The following is a 17426-nucleotide window of genomic DNA, read 5'->3' as shown; positions in this document are numbered from 1 at the left end:
CACATTTCGACCCCCGGTAATTTTGCTGTTCAACGCGGTTTTGCACCCAATAGGCCATGCGCGTGCCTGGTTATTCATGAGAGCTCTAGAGACTAGGCCAAAATCTCATAGGAGCGGCCTACTCCACTCTCATATAGGTGAATTCATCAAGTATATACTGCTTTTAAATACAACATCCATAAAGGACTATGAATTTCATTAAGAGTTATAACTCAGCCTCTCAATTAGTAGCAGTCAAGCACTCTCTTTTAGTGCATCAGTGCCAATATTGACTTGTTATTACCCATATGAACCTACTTCATGGGATCTCCAATCACATAGGTTGGGTTACCATCTCTATTGACAACATGTCGGCCTTAACCCCATCTCTTTTGAGGTTTGAAGAATTAATTTTCTTCCCACGGGTTTAGTTAGAGGATCGGCCAAATTAACTTCTGACTTCACATAATCAATGGAAATTATTCCATCTCTCAGCAACTGCTTTATGACATCATGTCTCAATTTCATGTGTCTACTTTTACAATTATAAGATTTATTCTTTGTTATAGCTATTTCCGCTTGGCAATCACAGTGTATAGACACAGGAGGCAATACGTCCTTTATTAAAGGGATATTAGCTAAGAAGTTTCTTAGCCACTCAGCCTCAGAACCAGCTAACTCCAGAGCTACAAACTCTGATTCCATAGTCGATCTAGCAATGATCGTCTGTTTAGCTGATTTCCACGATATTGCACCACCACCAAGGGTGAATACATAACCACTAGTGGATTTTGTCTCATCTGAATCAGAGATCCAGTTTGCATCACTGTACCCTTCTAAAGTAGAAGGAAATCCACTATATAGGATACCATAATTCATGGTTCCTCTCAAATATTTCATTAGTCTATCTAATGCAGACCAATGCTCTCTGTTGGGATTATGAGTATATCTACTCAGTCTACACACAGCATAGGCTATATCAGGCCTTGTAAAATTCATTAAATGCATCAGACTCCCAATAATCTGAGCATATTTAGACTGAGCAACTAGGTCACCATTATTCTTTTTCAACTGAGAGTTAGCATCAAATGGAGTGCTCACAGATGTGACATTAAAATATTCAAACTTCTTAAGAAGTCTCTCAACATAATGTTCTTGTGACAACATTATGCCATTTTCACTCCTTATAACTTTAACTCCCAATATCATATTTACTTCACCCAGATCTTTCATATCAAAATTAGAAGACAAAAATAATTTAGTACTTTGCACAATATTTAAACTTGTACCAAATATAAGCATGTCATCAACATATAGACATATTATCACATAATCATTGTCTACCACCTTTAGTATAAACACATTTATCCACCTCAACTGAAGAAAAACCGTCTCTCAGTAAGACTTGTTCAAATTTCTCATACCACTGCTTAGGAGCTTGTTTAAGGCCATAAAGAGATTTAATTAATTTACAAACTTTATTTTCTTGTCCAGGAATGACACAGCCTTCAGGTTGAACCATATAAATTTCTTCTTCTAAATCACCATTCAGAAAAGCAGTTTTGACATCCATTTGGTGGATAAAAAGCTTACGGATTGAAGCTAAGGCAATTAAAACTCGAATAGAAGAAATTCTAGTCACTGGTGCAAATGTATCAAAATAATCTATATTTTGTTTTTGAGAAAATCCTTTTGCTACTAACCGAGCTTTATATTTATCTAAAGATCCATCAGGATTAAATTTCCTTTTGAAAATCCATTTACAACCAATAGGTTTTGCACCAGGAGGTAAGTCAGTTAAAATCCATGTATTATTTTTCATAATGGAATCAATTTCAACTTTTATTGCCTCTTTCCAATATTTAGTATCTCAAGAAGATATAACTTCAAAATAATTTGATGGTTCATTATCGACAAGAAAAGTTTGAAAATCATTTCCATAAGAAAAATATTCTCTCTTAGGGCTTTTGCTCCTTCTCAGTTCCTCATTAGAGGTAATTTCATTATTTGTTTCAACAGGTTTATGAGAAATTTTATCAGATAATGGATAAATATATTCAAAGAACTCAACATTCTTTGTCTCAATTATAGTATTGCAATCAAGCACATCACTTTTTAAAACAAGAAATCTATATGCAGCACTATGTTCTGCATATCCAATTAGCATGCAATCAGCAGTTTTAGAACCTATTTTTCTCTTTTTAGGTTCAGGCAAAAGAACTTTAGCAAGGCACCCCACACTTTTAAATATTCTAAATTAGGTTTATAACCCTTCCACAATTCATAAGGAGTTTTGCCTGTTCTTCTATGTGGTATTCTATTTTGTAAGTGACATGCAGATAAAATAGCTTCAACCCACAAATTATTAGGAGCATTAGAACTAACTAACATAGAGTTCATCATCTCTTTCAATGTTCTATTTTTTCTTTCAGCTACTCCATTTGACTCAGGTGAATAAGACGGAGTTACTTCATGAATTATTCCATTCTTTTCACAAAAATCAATTAAAGTTAAATATTCTCCACCTCTATCTGATCTAATTCTCTTGATTTTTCTACTAAGTTGATTTTCAACCTCAGTTTTATAAGAAATAAAAGCATTAAATGCATCATCTTTATTTCTAAGCAAATACAACTTAGTATATCTAGAAAAATCATCAATAAAAGTCACATAATATCTTTTACCACCTCTAGTCATAGTCTGCTTCAAATCGCCTAAATCAGTGTGAATTAAAGATAACAATTCAGTTTCTCTATTTACAGAAAAACAAGTCTTTCTAGTACTTTTAGCTTCAGCACATATTTCACACTTGTTAATAATATTTGAGTCCAAACTAGATATTAATCCTAGCGACTGCATTTTCTTTATATACGCGACATTAACATGTCCTAGTCTAGCATGCCACAAAGAAATTGACTCAACCATATAAGCAGAAGAAGATGCATTTTCATTGCTAGTATCAGAAATATTAAGCACAAATAAACCATAGTTATAATAACCATTGCCCACAAAAATATCATATTTGGTCAACACGACCTCATTATTTTCAAATGAAACCTTCACTCCAACTTTTTCTAATAACCCCACAGAAACCAAATTGGTTTGGATATTAGGAACATGCAATACATCACTCAATGCTAGAGTTCTACCAGATGTGAGTTTGAGAAGAATTTTTCCTTTCCCAAGAACACGAGTTGTTCTTGAGTCACCAAGATAAATAGTTTCTTCTCCTTCCTCAACTTGGGTGTAAGACAAAAATTCATTTTTGTTTGCACAAATGTGCCTAGTAGCACCAGAGTCTATCACCCAATCTCTCACACTGGCCACATTATTTATTTGGGAAATGACCGCGACAATTATATTATCCGCTTTAGTCAAATTTAATTTTGACTTAGCAAGATTGTCATTTATCCCAACTCTACTATTGCATTGAGGTGCATATTTCTTGAAGGTTTTAATATTAGCATTAGATATGTAACCATGTCTGTTCACATACCTGTGTTTGGACATTAGTGTCTGCCAAAGTTGTGGATGCAATAACGTATTTGCAACACCATGGATATCTGGCAGGACAGCTGGAACAGTAGCAGTAGAGACAACACCAAAATTGGTAGCACCATCAAAAATTTTCGTAGTAGTATTACTTGCCATAGTTTCTTAAATTGTAGGGAAATTACACCGAAAAATAACGATAATAATAATACTGCAATAAAATTATTTGTCTGGCTTGAGTCGTGCTAGGCACTGTCCTAAGAAACTATTTCAGCAATGTGAAATGTTTCCCCAGGATTAAACAAGCCTACCTCTATTTTATTTAGAGGATACAGGAATCAGCAAAATTAAATAATAAATCCAGCAATTTGGAAGAGAAAGAGCAACTAATATCTTATGCCAATTAAAATATTATAGAGGAAGAAATTAGAAGGAGAGGGATGTATAGGAGGGAAAGAAGAAAGAAGAATTTCTTCTTTGCTAATGATTAGCTTTTTTTGGTGTTTGATGATTGAAGAATGATGGCCTAATCATGGCTATTTATAGGCCTAAGGAAAGCTTCCTACATTGCCAAATGTTTGATTGCATGAAAGAGGATTGCCATTTGTTTAAGGCTTAGCCATTTGGCTACATATCTTCATGCAAAGTGCCACATGGTGTGGCATTCATAGCCACTTGGCTTAGTAGAGCCATTTGTCACACAATCTTCTAAACCAATGCCACATGTAAAAAATCTTTTGACACATTACCAATAATTATCAACAGGAAGTACTAGGGATAAATGATCAGGAGGGTGTTTGGATTAGTCAAATCAACTTTTACGTTTTTTTTAACGCTTTTTTCAGTGTTTAGCAAAGTAAAGAAATGCTTAAAATAAATTAAAAACTACTTAAAACAAGCCAAACACAAAAAGCTGGGGAACCCCAACTAATTATTTTTTGTCTTAAAAGCTATTTCTGCTGAAAAGTCACTTTTTTTAAGCCAAAAAAAAAAATCCAAACGGCCTCTAGGCAGGATATGGTGTAGCTTAAGTTTAACGAGGATATGACGTTTGATAGGAAGGTATAGAAGTCGAGAATTAGGGTAGATGATTAGTAGGCAGTGGCGGATCCAGGATTTTTAAATCGTGGGTGCTCAACTATTTTTAATTTGAAAATTGCTACTGAGACTGAGTGCTCAGTTAATGTATTTCTATGAATTTACTGGTTTTTTATACAAGTAGCAGTATTTGGTTCTAAAAGTAATGGGTGCTCAAGCACCCATAACCCACATAGTAGATCCGCCACTGTTAGTAGGCAGTCTAGCGATTTCCTTTTTCTTTTCTATAACGGTAGTATTAGTATTAGTATGGTATCTTCTTGTTCTTAGATTGCTATTTCTTACCGTTTGATTGTTATTTTTTGTTTCGATATTCTTAATATATTCTTGTTGTTGTTGTTGTTACTGCTTGTTGCCACTGCTTCTTTTTTCATATTTTCTTTAGCCGAGGGTCTATCGAAAACAAGATATATGCCCTCCTGTGATAGGGGTAAGGTCTGCATATACAATGTCCTCCCCAAACCCTATTTGTGGAAATTCACTGGTTTATTTGTTTGTTGCTGTTGTTGTTATTGTAATTTTTTTATTTTTGTTCTTGGCCAGGTTGATTTTATTTTCTTTTTACAATAACCTTTGTTTTATCAAAAGTAGAAATTTTGCATGGAGTGGGTAGAAAATACTCAAAAAATATTATGTAAGGGGGAACCTCGCACGTGTTGCATGCATAGTCAAATAATAATGTAAAGGGACGCATGGCGTACGCATACTATCCACCATTTTTGCCTTTAACAATTAAATAACGTAATTCCAAGAATCGAAGCCAAATCTAAAGTCCAAATTCTCTTCTCTCCATTATTAAAATTCTTTCCTTTCTCAGTCTCTTTGTAATCTCACTTTCACTTTCGCATCTTCTTCTTCTTCTTCTTAACTCCCCATTACCCTCTCACGCCATTCTCCTTCCTCTCCTTTCACGTTATCCCCACCCAACCCCGCAACCCCTCAACCTACCCCCCCCCCCCCTGCATGCACTTCTTCTGACCTTGATCAGCTTCTTTGTGCCACTTTCTTCACTTCTTTTTTCTTTGGGTCTGTGGTTTTTCATGTGCATTACTCGTTTTACGAGGCAGAGCCATTCAATTTGAACCTGTACTCAAAAATATATATAAATTTATTTTAAAACAATGTACTATATAGTGTAGATTGTACTGGTTTGGAACTCGCCCACTCTAAATTCTGGATCCGCCTGTGTCAGTTTTATTCGTTCAATCTTGAGTCTTGACTCTTGAGCCAGAGATATGCAGATCTGACAAGGGAATTCAGATTTTAGTTTGTTGGCTTTGAGAAAAAATTGAAAAGAGTAATTGGGGTTGGTGAAAAATGGAAGCTTTTACTGGACTAAGTCCAAGAATTAACACAGTTGTATTAAATAAGGAAAAAAACCATGACCCGGATTTTCAAGAGTCTCAATCAGAGTCCACAGATCATAATGGTGATTACCAAGATAGGCATTTTGATAATTCTATGGATGCATTGGAGATTTTAAAGGAAACTGTGAGGATTCTTAGGTACAATCCTATAGGTTTCTTGTCAATTGCTGCATTGTTAATTTGCCCTGTTTCTGCTGTTCTTTTATCTAATGTTTTAGTTGATCAATCTGTTGTGAAGAAATTGATTATTAGGTTATTGCTTTTGGCCAAGTCCAGTGGGCTTCCACTTAAGCCCTTTATCAAACAGTCTTGTCAAAAGTTCTCTGAAATGGTGATTTCAGCTGTAATGTGCTTTCCTTTATATGTTACTTTGTTGCTTTTGTCTAAAGCTGCTATAGTCTACTCTGTTGATTGCACGTACTCGAGGAAGAATTTCGACACTAGAAAGTTTTATGTTATCGTTACAAAGATTTGGAAGCGCATCGTCATGACTTATATGTGGGTGTGTATGGTGATTTCTGGTTGTCTCGTGTTGTTTATTGTACTTCTTGTGGCAGTGAGCAGTGCTTTCTCTGTAATGGGGTTCCCTCCGGACTTAATTTTGTACCCAGCGATGATAGTTGGAATGATTTTCTCTATAATTTTAGCAAACGCTATGATCATTTGCAATATTGCTATTGTGATATCTGTTTTGGAGGATGATTCTGGACCACAAGCGTTGCTTCGGTCTAGTTCACTCATCAAGGGGCAAACACAAGTTGGGCTATTGATATTTCTCGGATCGACTATTGGGATGGCATTTGTGGAGGGTTTGTTTGAGCATAGAGTGAAGATACTAAGCTATGGAAATGGATCTTCAAGAATTTGGGAAGGGCCACTTTTGGTAATATTGTATTCATTTGTGATGCTTATTGACTCTATGATGAGTACTGTCTTTTACTTCAGTTGTAAATCATATCGAATGGAAGCCTCAAATGAAGAAAGTTTGCCTGTATTAGAAGCCTTGACAATCTCTTCAGCATTAGAACAAGTTCAATAACAACATGTTCGACAGCTATTTTTCTGGCCCTGTAAAGCTATTGGAAGTTCTTAATGAGAAGAAGGAATTGCTATGTGAAAGCTTCTTTGTACTCGATTCGTGCCTCTCGTGGAAAAAATGAGAAAATGTGTCGAAGTCCTATTCGAGAAAGTACTTGTTGATATGGGATACATTGCGCGGTGTTAACATTTCCAGCCACTTGATCATCTATATATATATATATAACTTGGAGAGATCATTCTAAAGACGGTAGTTTAGGATGTTGACACAGAATCATCAGGTAAATAAGTTGTAGCAAGACATCATAAGTTTAAACATGTACTATTCTTTTCATCATCCATAATGATAAAGGTACTCTGAATTTTATTTTATGAGTTACTTTTGTCTGTCCTAATCTGTATGATTTACAGAAGTTATCTCTTAGGTAACTTGCTGTTTTTCCTCTTCTTCACTTGCATTTTATATTTTGCTAAATGACACTAGTAACTGCTACCAATTTCTTGAAGCATCATTGTTCATTCTGTTATATAACATACAGAATATATATATATATATATATATATATATATATATATATATATATCTTCTGAAGCAAATTGAGGGCTCAGGTTGAAGGTTCAAAATAAGTGATGATTTCAATTGTTCTCACTAATGTCAATAGTAGTCTGGCATTCAAGTGTTCAATTCAGATGTGATGATTTCTTTGAGTTAGAAGTTGAGAAGCTGTTGTAGAGAGCTGAAACACCTTTTCATTTGCTTTCGCATAATGCTTGATCTGTTGACTAGTTCTACTGAACAGGAAATAGGAATTTTGGTCGATTTGGAAACTAATGAATTCTAGAAGCGGAACATTGGAGCAACGATAAAGTTGTCTCCCTATGGCCCATAGGTCCGGACTCGAGAAGTAGCCACTAATGCAGGCTGTCTACATCACGTCCTTTGGGGTGTGACCCTTCCTCGGACCCTGCGTGAGAATGGGATACTTTATGCATTAAGCTGCCTTTTTTTTCGTTTCTTGGAAACTAATGAATTCTACTGTCATTGTGAGTTGCTATGTATGAGTGTTGTTATCTCATGCTTAAAGAAGAGATTCACTCATTATGTGATTTCCCTCCATCTTTATGTGTCTATGAATTTCCCTTATAAATTGTTTCATAACACACCCAAGTTCCATAGCTTCTGGTTCGCTATCCCGATCATGATTTTCCTACCCCTAGGGGAAAAGGTGCTTCCTTTTTGCCGGTTGTGGCCGAGGAGGGATTTGAATCCCCGACACCGTGGTTCGTAGCCACGTGCTCTAATCCTCTGAGCTACAGGTCCCACCCGTCTCCACTAGATTTGTTTCCGGGAGTACCCTCAAAAAAAGGAACCTCTTCCCTCCCCAGCCATTTCGGGTTAATAAGATGTGAAAGCGCGTTTATCTCTATATGAAGGGTGCGTTCCGAGGTGTGAAGTGGGAGAGAAGGGATGTCACAATTGGAGTTTTGAATAAAACGACCTTTAGATTTTTTATTTTTTTTTCCTTTTCATATTAAAAAAGTAATAAGAACGAGAGGTGCTACGCTTTTTATCATCCTGGCATCGAGCTATTTTTCCGCAAGACCTCCTATAGTATCGTCACTAAGAATGCCAGATATGTAAGTTGTCATTAACTCGGGAAAGAGTAGGTAAAGCTCTTTGGAATAGCCAAATCTCTCACTCAATTTGTACTTCTATTTGCATTTTGAAACAAGGGATCAATTATCTTCCAATCTAGTATCATAATTGAGCTTAGTTGAACAGGATAGCCGATAAACCAATTATTACTAATTAAGATCATGTGCAAAACAAATGGTAGCTTACCATGGTTAAATACATTATGTTGTGGTTAAATAAAGTCACAAGTATCATTTATTTATTGGTATGTGATATAAACACTCGATACCGATAAAGATATAACAAAACATAAATGCGACATCTTTAACAAAAATTAAGAGGGTACAGTAAAACATTCATGTGCCTATAAAGATATAACAACATTGTGATTGACCATGACAACAAACCCAGTGTGATTCCACAAGTGATTCTGAGGACATAACAACATTGCAATTTAAAAGAATATTTGAAGCTTAATACTTGTGGGGGTGGGGGTGGGGGTGGGGGTGGGGGGGGGTAGTCTTTCCAAATAAGAACAAAGCACCAGGACAATTTCTTTAAAACATTTTCCAACAGCCATTAATCTAAGTACCTTTGGTACAAAATTCATACTATAAAATACACAACTGACAATAGTAACCTTTTGGTGTTAGTTAAAAGCAAAGACTTACTCTGTAGTCTTCTTCTGATAAACAAAATCCACTTTTGCTTTCAGAATTCCTGGAATATCTGTTCCACAGCCTCCTGGATAAAGCATGAGAATGTGATCTTACTATAAATATGAATGCATTTGCATTTAAATGTGAAGCAGAGAAAAGAAATGCAAGAACTCGACCAGAAGATTACGAATCGGTCCCTATCAAGTATGCCAAGACGGCAAGATCAATCCAGCACGAGTACTTCAAACAGAACATCTAAATGAAATACAAACTAAAGTATATTCCAAGCAAATTATTCAAAAACTACTAGGTGAAGAACAATAAGGAAGTATGAATAAAGATAGCATATGCCGATTCAATAAAACTACTAATTTTCAAAGGGGGTGAATTTTCAGCCAAATAAAACTTTATGATCTAATAGGCATCACATGAGTACCAAAAAGAAATTGTTCCTTATCCAGAATATTTTTTTTTGTAAAAACAGCAAATATATTACTAATAACCAAGTAGCGCCCCTAAGAGCGTGCATGTTCCCCAAAGCGAGCTAAAAAAATTACAAACATCAGTCGAGGCTTTTCTAACAAAAACAGTCTTGCTTTTATCCCTTTCTAGTAACTTAAGGGTAGTAGGGGATGAGGTGGCTAGATAGCTAACATAATCAAAACATACTCGCTTCTTTCCTTCCTTACCTAGATTATCTGCTACTGCATTAATCTCCCTGAAGCTGTGCCTGATTACCAGGTTCTCCATTTGCGCCATCAACCGCCAGCAGTCACTTACAAGAGAATTATCCAGAATAATTATTTAACATAAGGAAGTTGATTCCCTCTCTTTTTAGCAAGAACGATTATCTTTCTTTTTTTTGAGAATGGTAACATAGAACAATTATCTTCTTCAACAAAGATTGTTCGCTGTCAATCACATGATCTTCCTGAAAAGATTCCTCTATCAAGGATAATTCAAGTCATTCGGCAAGAAATCAGTGAACTAATTGACTTCTTCAGAGGTTAAGATTAAAAATAAAAAGAACACTTCGCTCCTACTTAAAATGCTTCCACCACCAAAAGATGTAACACACATGCCTAAAACACAATGCTTATCAACGTAGGATTACAAAGTCTTTAATAACTACACATAATTAGTCAAATGGACCACCCTACCTAGTACAATGTTGATATAAATAAACCAAAGATACATTAGTTCATCACCCAGCACCTATTCTATTGCTGGAAACCAAAAAGGGAAACAAAACATCTAGTTCACTTAAGTTGTTAATTTATGAATTAAAAGGCACATATTCATATTCTATCTTCTGAGGAGTGAGGACTATGCTCTTGGGTTCTCATATATTTTGAACTGGTCATAATTGAAAAATATTAGATCAGTGAAATCTCTAGTGAATTAATGCTAGATGATCTCATTCTACTAATAAAGCGTATACTATAAAAGAATGTGTTTAGAGCAATATTAAGAAAGCAATAGGAGGATTTTCACAATAAAGATAATCCATTAGAATCCAGTAAAAAGAAAACTGGAGTCAAATTTCAACAAGTTTCTGCATTGTTTTTAATCCCTGAGCTTCATGCGAAACAAACAAGAAAAAAAAGGGAAGAAATGGACAGGCTTTCCCTGAATAAGCAGACAAACAAATATATAAAGGCGTAAAGAAAAAGGTAATATCCATGACTATAATATTCCATCCCTGCACAAACCAACTTTTTTAGTTTTATCCCCAAAAATAAAGCGGAAAATAGAATCAATACTGAAAATTCCTCAACACTACCTTCATTAAGTTGGCCACATCGACTTGCCTCATAGAACTGGCTTCACCAGCAGCCACCGGCAAAGAAGCGAGTCTAAAAGAAAATTTTCTCATGTTTACTCTACGGGGTTGTTATTGTTGTATTCTTCATTCTTCTTTGGATCATAAGATGGCGAAAATCACTTATTTATAAAAAAAAACAAAAAACATAGAAAAGATCGGAATGTACAGATAAACTACAATCTACCTGATATCGCATATAAGGAGATCAAACTTCGTTTTTTCTCAAAACAATGGTTGAAACTCGTCTCTCAGCCAAACCTTTGGAAGATCCGAGGTACAAAACATACTTATGTTGCAGGTACCAGACTAGATTTTCAGCGTCTTCAGCCATGTACTACCTTTATCCATTTCACATCCATATTCTTCAACAAATGCACTACGCTCAAAAAGATTAAACTAAATTAATATGTAGTAACAGATGGAATTCATCCTTCATTTCACCAGTACCTCATTGTCTAAGCAATAAGGGCACATTCATCTTGAAGTCTCTTTTAAGTTATTTTCTAATTTCTGCTGGTACTAAACATCAGTTTATGAATCAACAAATATACCAGGATCAAATACGATAAACCAACTCTTGCATAAAATTTAAAGTCTCACATTCCAAATCTCAAAATTGAACTATCAATGCATGACCACAGTGGGTAAACGATGGATGCCGTCCTTTTCCACGCGGTATACCAATAAATAAGCTGCTGCATCTTCTTTCTACTTCTCTGTGCTATCAAAGAGAACAAAGAAAGTTCATAAAATGACAGCCTCTAAAAGTGTCACGATTTTCACTATCTTTTATTTTGTCTCTTACCTCTGACCTTGCGGAAGACCAGAAGGATGCATATGGAATTTGGAGGGTGCACGGATAGATTTTCTCCATGTAGACAAAGCAGATGAATTACAGAAAACAAATAAAAGCCAAGAAAACCTGATCAATAAACAGCAGAGATCAAATAAACAAAGGTGAACAAGAAACTGAACAGGGTAGAAATTGGGGAAACTTAAAGAAAGACACAACTAGCAGGGAAACCGAGGCAAAGAAGATTTTGGAGAAAAAAGAGGAAAATAAGGTATTTGGTGAGGTGGCTGTTTGTTGCAGCGTAAAAGGACACGTAAGTCCTTATATAAAGAGCTATATAAGCTGTTCAAACGGAAATGAAAGGTATTAAGATTAGAGACATCTGGGTTTTTTTGGGGTCATATTGAGAACATTTTTAGACTATCGGAGCAAAAAAGTACAACAGCTTTGAATTAAATCCCAAGAAAAAGACATGTTGAAACTGATCTTGGCTTCATCTTTCTATATATATCTCAAACTAGAGGGATGATGTCCATGCTATGCAGGGCCCAACAATTTAGAATTTTTTTTTTCAATTGTGGTGGTGATAGTAAACACAGTGCTCCGTATTGAAATCAAAATGGATAATTATAATCAAAAGAGGTTTCTATACAACATGGTTATAACATGAAACTTTTTCTTTTACAATATATGCAAAAAAGACACAAAGAACGGCGCCCTTCCAGAGCCTCAGTTACTGCATCTTTTTCAGCTAGCTTTCTTGTTGTTGCAAGGCTGTCCAATTATTGATCTTTGATCTGAAACCTTCAAAGATAGAGAAGGAATAGCTAATTATATGTTGCAGCTTGCATGATACCAAGAGTTAACTGTTCTATGGCGCTGAGAGACTAAACAAACCAAGTTCACTGGCTTTTACCTTCTTGTATGTGTCAAAATACTGATATATGATGGCGACTGCCAAGAAATTCCACTCCCTGAACCAACTGCTCCTTTCAGATCACCCCAACACAGTCTGGATACCACGCGCTCTCCACCAAAGGCTGCAGCTGTCCATATCTAGAGGTTTAACTCTTGGTACATGTTTGATTTCTCATACCCAGCCATCACCATTCCTATCATAAAAAAGGATACAAACCAGGAAAAGCATGGGAGACAAGTTCTTGTTCAGTTTATCAACTACAATACTTGTGCAGGTTGCAGTTCCATATCAAGATAGTAAAATCAGAAAATTCAGACAATAAAACAAGTCAAACCCAAAATTTTATTTTTTTTACTTACTGCTTTTATTTTTTTGCTGTTGGATAAGTAAAAATCAAACCCAACTTTCTGCAGTTCTATGCATAAGCAGTCCACCTATATCTTTCCATCGACATAAACATGTTCAAACATGGAAGTTAAGTTGTTCTTTTCAAAGTCGACTTGCATCTATATCCGCTCAACTTGTTACACATGTTTTTCTTAACTAAATTTAACACCTGATAGTAGTACATACGGACAGATATAACAGCGACAGAAGTTTTTTTTATCTTTCTTTTGACAAGTGAAATGGTGTGCGGGGTGAGAGAGACTTTAGCTCTCAACCTCAGGATCGTCCTTATATTAACCAACGAAACTTGAGACTTTAGCTCTCAACCTCAGGATTGTCCTTATATTAACCAACAAAACATGTCTATATAAATTATGAAGACATGAAACCGAATGAAGATCATACCTTTAACGGCTTAGCTACAACATAGGCTGATGATCCTGAAACCTTGATCCAAGTTTTCAAGAACAAAGCACAAGCTGACAGCAGTGAATACAATATAGCATTGAAAGTATGTGCTATTGTATCCGCCAGGCTGCAGTTAGGAAGAGCAAGTGTAAGCAAGCATTTGAGGAAGAAACTGACTTTGCTGGAGGTCAATAATGAGAATTGCACGAACATAAGGCAACCATAATATAGTGGAACAGAGACACTGGTTACCTTCATGGTGCAGCAATATTATAGGCAAGACCACCAACAGGTATAGATTGACCAGAATGTTTCATGTTGGTCTGATGCTTGGCACCCCAATCCCTGCTGTAATTTACTTGTGCATTTTCCTGATAATCCTTGCATGAAGCTCCGCATTTCCATAATAGACAACTTACGCAGTGCAATAGAGCTCCAATAAATGTCACTCATCTATGAGGATCGAATCACCTGCATAAAATAAAAATGAGGAGATGCAAAATGTACACAGGGAAAAGAATCTTCAAAGCTGGTGCAGCAAGGATCAAATACCAAACATGCATGAGAAATTCAGACCATATAACTAACATGCATGTAGAAATTCAAAAATAAACTACCGGAAACTTAAGGTGTTGAAAGTACCTCTGTTTTTCCCGAGTTATTGTTATGCCTAAGGTGCACCTTTTTGGCCTTTATGATGCCATGATGTAATGCTGAGATTGTATGGCTATCTGGTTGTATTCCCTTACTCCACATCTCATTCACAAGGTCTTTAGCCATCTCAACATGTCCTTGCTTACAATAGCCACATATCAGAGCTGTGTATGTAACACTATCAGGTTCTAAACCTCGATCAATCATTTCAGTGAAAAGGCGAATAGCATCATCAATGTTATCTGATTTACAGTGACTGTCAATCAAAACAGTGTAGCAAATAACATCAGCTTTTAATTCCATCTCCTTCATTTCACTCCAAAAAGTTGAAGGGTCTATCTTTTCCTCATTATTCCACCATGTATCCTTTCTTTCTCCGCCATTCCTCCTTGTATCTGATGATGATCGATCTCTTTTTAGATTTTTAGAGTGACCATCAAGCATAACTGTGTAAGTGATCACATCAGGAGAAATGCCCCTTTCCTTCATATCATCAAAAAGAATAACAGCTTCCTGCAAGTGATTCACCTTGCAGTAACCATTTAACATCATAGTATAAATAACCACGTCAGGCGTTAATCCTCTCCAAACCATATTATCGAACACCCACCTGGCCCTTTTCATATCTCCAGCACTAGATAAACAAGCAATTAGTTTGCTGTACATTATTTTACAAGTGTCATCACCTAAAGTCAACACTATCTCGAACAACTTTATGGCTTTCCCGTATTCACCTTCCAGACAGAGGCTACTCAGAAGCTTCAAACGAGAGTTCCTTCTAATTAAAATGCCTTGTTTTGATAGCCTAACAAAAAGTTCATAGGCATCTTTAGTTTTGCCTAATTCACAATATCCATTCACCATGGCAGCATAATTTTCTACAGATTTATACTCCAAACTACTAAAAAATGCTTCAGCCTCCTCTGCATAACCTCCAACACATAAGCCCTCAATAATCACATTATGTGTGACAGTCGTTGGCGTCAAGCCTTGTCCCTTCATATGGTCCAAAAGGTGAAGTGCCTCTTTAACAAGGCCATTTCTAGAAAATCCACCAGCTAGCACATTATAAGTAATAACGTCAGGTTTCAAGCCTTTCTCTTTCATTTCTTCAAATAACTCCAACGCATCTAGTATTTTTCCATGGAGGCAATACCCATTTATAAAAGTAGTGTAATGCACAATGTCAAGTGTCATCTTCTTATCCTTCATCTCATCAAGCAACTCCACCGCCTCTTCAAACCTACCGAGTTTGCACAGGGCATCAATTACGACATTATAAGCCACCTCATCAAGAAAAATGCCCTGCTTCATAAAACTTTTGAACTGATCAACAACATAACATGCCTTGCCATTTTTGCACAAGCACTGAAGAATTGAGCTGACAATCACACAATTACTTTTGATACCCCTTGCTTCCATCTTGTCATGGAAATCCAGAGCTTTAGTAATATTCCCGATATCGCAGTAACCATGAATTATAGCCCCATAAGAAAAGGCATCAGGGATCAGTTCTTGCTCCTCCATGTCAAGCAGAACAATTTCTGCTTCTTGCAACCTCTTCTCATTAACAAACCCACGAATTACAGCAGTATAGGCGTAGACGTTAAGGGGTACATTCGCCCCTTTCCATGCCCGCAATACATCATAAGCCAAGTCTGATCTACCATACGAGCAAAGCCCTTCAATATAAGTGGAATAAGTAAACTCATTAGGAGTTTCACCAGCTTTCTCCATCTCCTCAAATACAGTAACCGCTTCTTCCAAATTACCTTTTCTACACAATGCCTTGATCACAATTCCATATGTATACACATTGGGTTTCACCGCAATCCTTTTCAACTGTTTATAAACCGCCACGGCCATATCTACTTTCCCGCACTCAACAAGGCGATTCATGAGATAATTACACGACAACACACTCAGCCCAAAACCACACCTCTTCGTCTTGAACAACACATCAATAGCTTCATCAAACATCCTTAAACTCGCGTAAGCCTTAAGCAATGCATCTAAAGCCCGAACCAACGAATTCGGGCCCTCGGCATTTAACCCCTCCACCAATTCCTCAAACAAATCAGAAGCCTCAAACCCCAAATCCTTTTTTCCACAATTTATAACCTCCAAAAACAAAGAATCCAATTTCATATCCATACCCCAATAACAAAATGTCCTAACCATAGCCATATAAGTTTGTACATCATGTTTAAACCCACTTTCTTTTAATTGACGAAAAAATAATAAAGCATTTTCCGGCTCTTCCTTTAAACTGTTGAGCATTTCAGTGACCCAATATGAATTTACCTCAACAATATTGTTAGTACTATTTTTCATTTGGGTATTTCCATTTTGTTCATCAGAACTAGAATCTGAAAAATATGGGCTTAATTGAGCTACTGAAGAAACTGATTTCGGTCGAATAAATTGATTGCTGTTCTTGAATAGGTATCTATAAGAAGCTGACCTTATTGTTGAAACCCACATGGAAAAAATTTCAGACACGCATTTGATTTGATTGTAGGAAGTTTCCTTCGACTGTTGTGTTCGTTCAAGTGATAGTGTAGCAAAAGCGAGTTATGCTACTCTTAAACCCTAAACCCAAATTATATACGAATTGTTCAAAAATATTTTACTGTCGGAAAAAAATAAGCCGCTCCAGCCTCCAGTATATGCTTCTCCCGTAACTTATCAACTAATTAATTATATTAATGGAGTAAGTAATATTCAATGTATTTGTTTAGTGTTTTTTGGTGTTAAAAGTTCAAATACAATAATATTTAGTTTGATTTATACATTAACTGCAAAAGATAACGTCAGTTAAAATAGAATCAAATCGGCATTATGTAATTTTTTTCATAATTTATATTTTTTGGAGTCATCCCTAATTAAAAATTATAAACACTTGCCGAATTGAATGAGAAAATAATTCTATATATATTTTAAGTTCGCCAAACACTCAAACTAACCAAAATGTGCTTTGAAGCTTGTTTGACGGCTTTTAAGTCAATCCAAACACCCTCATAACCACTTATAATTTGATAAAAAAAAATGATGTTGCAATGATCTATTGCGCTTAATTTCATATATCTTACGTGTAAACTAAAAATTTTTTAAGATATTAGCCATAGAACTTTAAAAATATAGTGGACTATAACATTAATTGATGCGAAG

At 35.9% G+C, this 17426-nt stretch overlaps 2 protein-coding genes across 4 annotated transcripts; one reads left to right on the top strand and one right to left on the bottom strand.

Moving 5' to 3' along the window:
* Window positions 5532–7346, top strand: LOC109243789. Its single transcript, XM_019410808.1, has one exon. The coding sequence runs from the start codon at window positions 5887–5889 to the stop codon at window positions 6973–6975; it is 1089 nt and encodes a 362-aa protein (XP_019266353.1). The 5' UTR covers window positions 5532–5886; the 3' UTR covers window positions 6976–7346.
* Window positions 11074–16903, bottom strand: LOC109243610 (pentatricopeptide repeat-containing protein At2g26790, mitochondrial). Of its 3 annotated transcripts, none has more exons than XM_019410595.1 (6): window positions 14244–16903; window positions 13854–14072; window positions 13599–13728; window positions 12804–12999; window positions 11900–12691; window positions 11074–11815 (listed from the first exon to the last, which is right to left on the bottom strand). In XM_019410595.1, exons 1-2 carry the CDS (start codon window positions 16737–16739, stop codon window positions 14055–14057), a joined length of 2514 nt encoding a protein of 837 aa, XP_019266140.1. In that variant the 5' UTR covers window positions 16740–16903; the 3' UTR covers window positions 11074–11815; window positions 11900–12691; window positions 12804–12999; window positions 13599–13728; window positions 13854–14054. The 3 variants fall into 3 exon arrangements, with proteins under 3 accessions (XP_019266140.1, XP_019266209.1, XP_019266268.1); XM_019410664.1 differs by having other exon boundaries at window positions 11074–11810; XM_019410723.1 differs by having other exon boundaries at window positions 11900–12684.

This window comes from Nicotiana attenuata, chromosome 1, assembly GCF_001879085.1.
Source record: "Nicotiana attenuata strain UT chromosome 1, NIATTr2, whole genome shotgun sequence".
Taxonomy (NCBI): Eukaryota; Viridiplantae; Streptophyta; class Magnoliopsida; order Solanales; family Solanaceae; genus Nicotiana; species Nicotiana attenuata.
Note: the sequence above shows the minus strand (reverse complement) of the source record. Positions and strands in the feature narration are given on the sequence as shown.

Bases quoted from the DNA above. Each gene is read 5' to 3' on its own strand.
- LOC109243789 (XM_019410808.1), top strand. From the start codon at position 5,887: ATGGAAGCTTTTACTGGACTAAGTCCAAGAATTAACACAGTTGTATTA.
- LOC109243610 (XM_019410595.1), bottom strand. From the start codon at position 16,739: ATGTGGGTTTCAACAATAAGGTCAGCTTCTTATAGATACCTATTCAAG.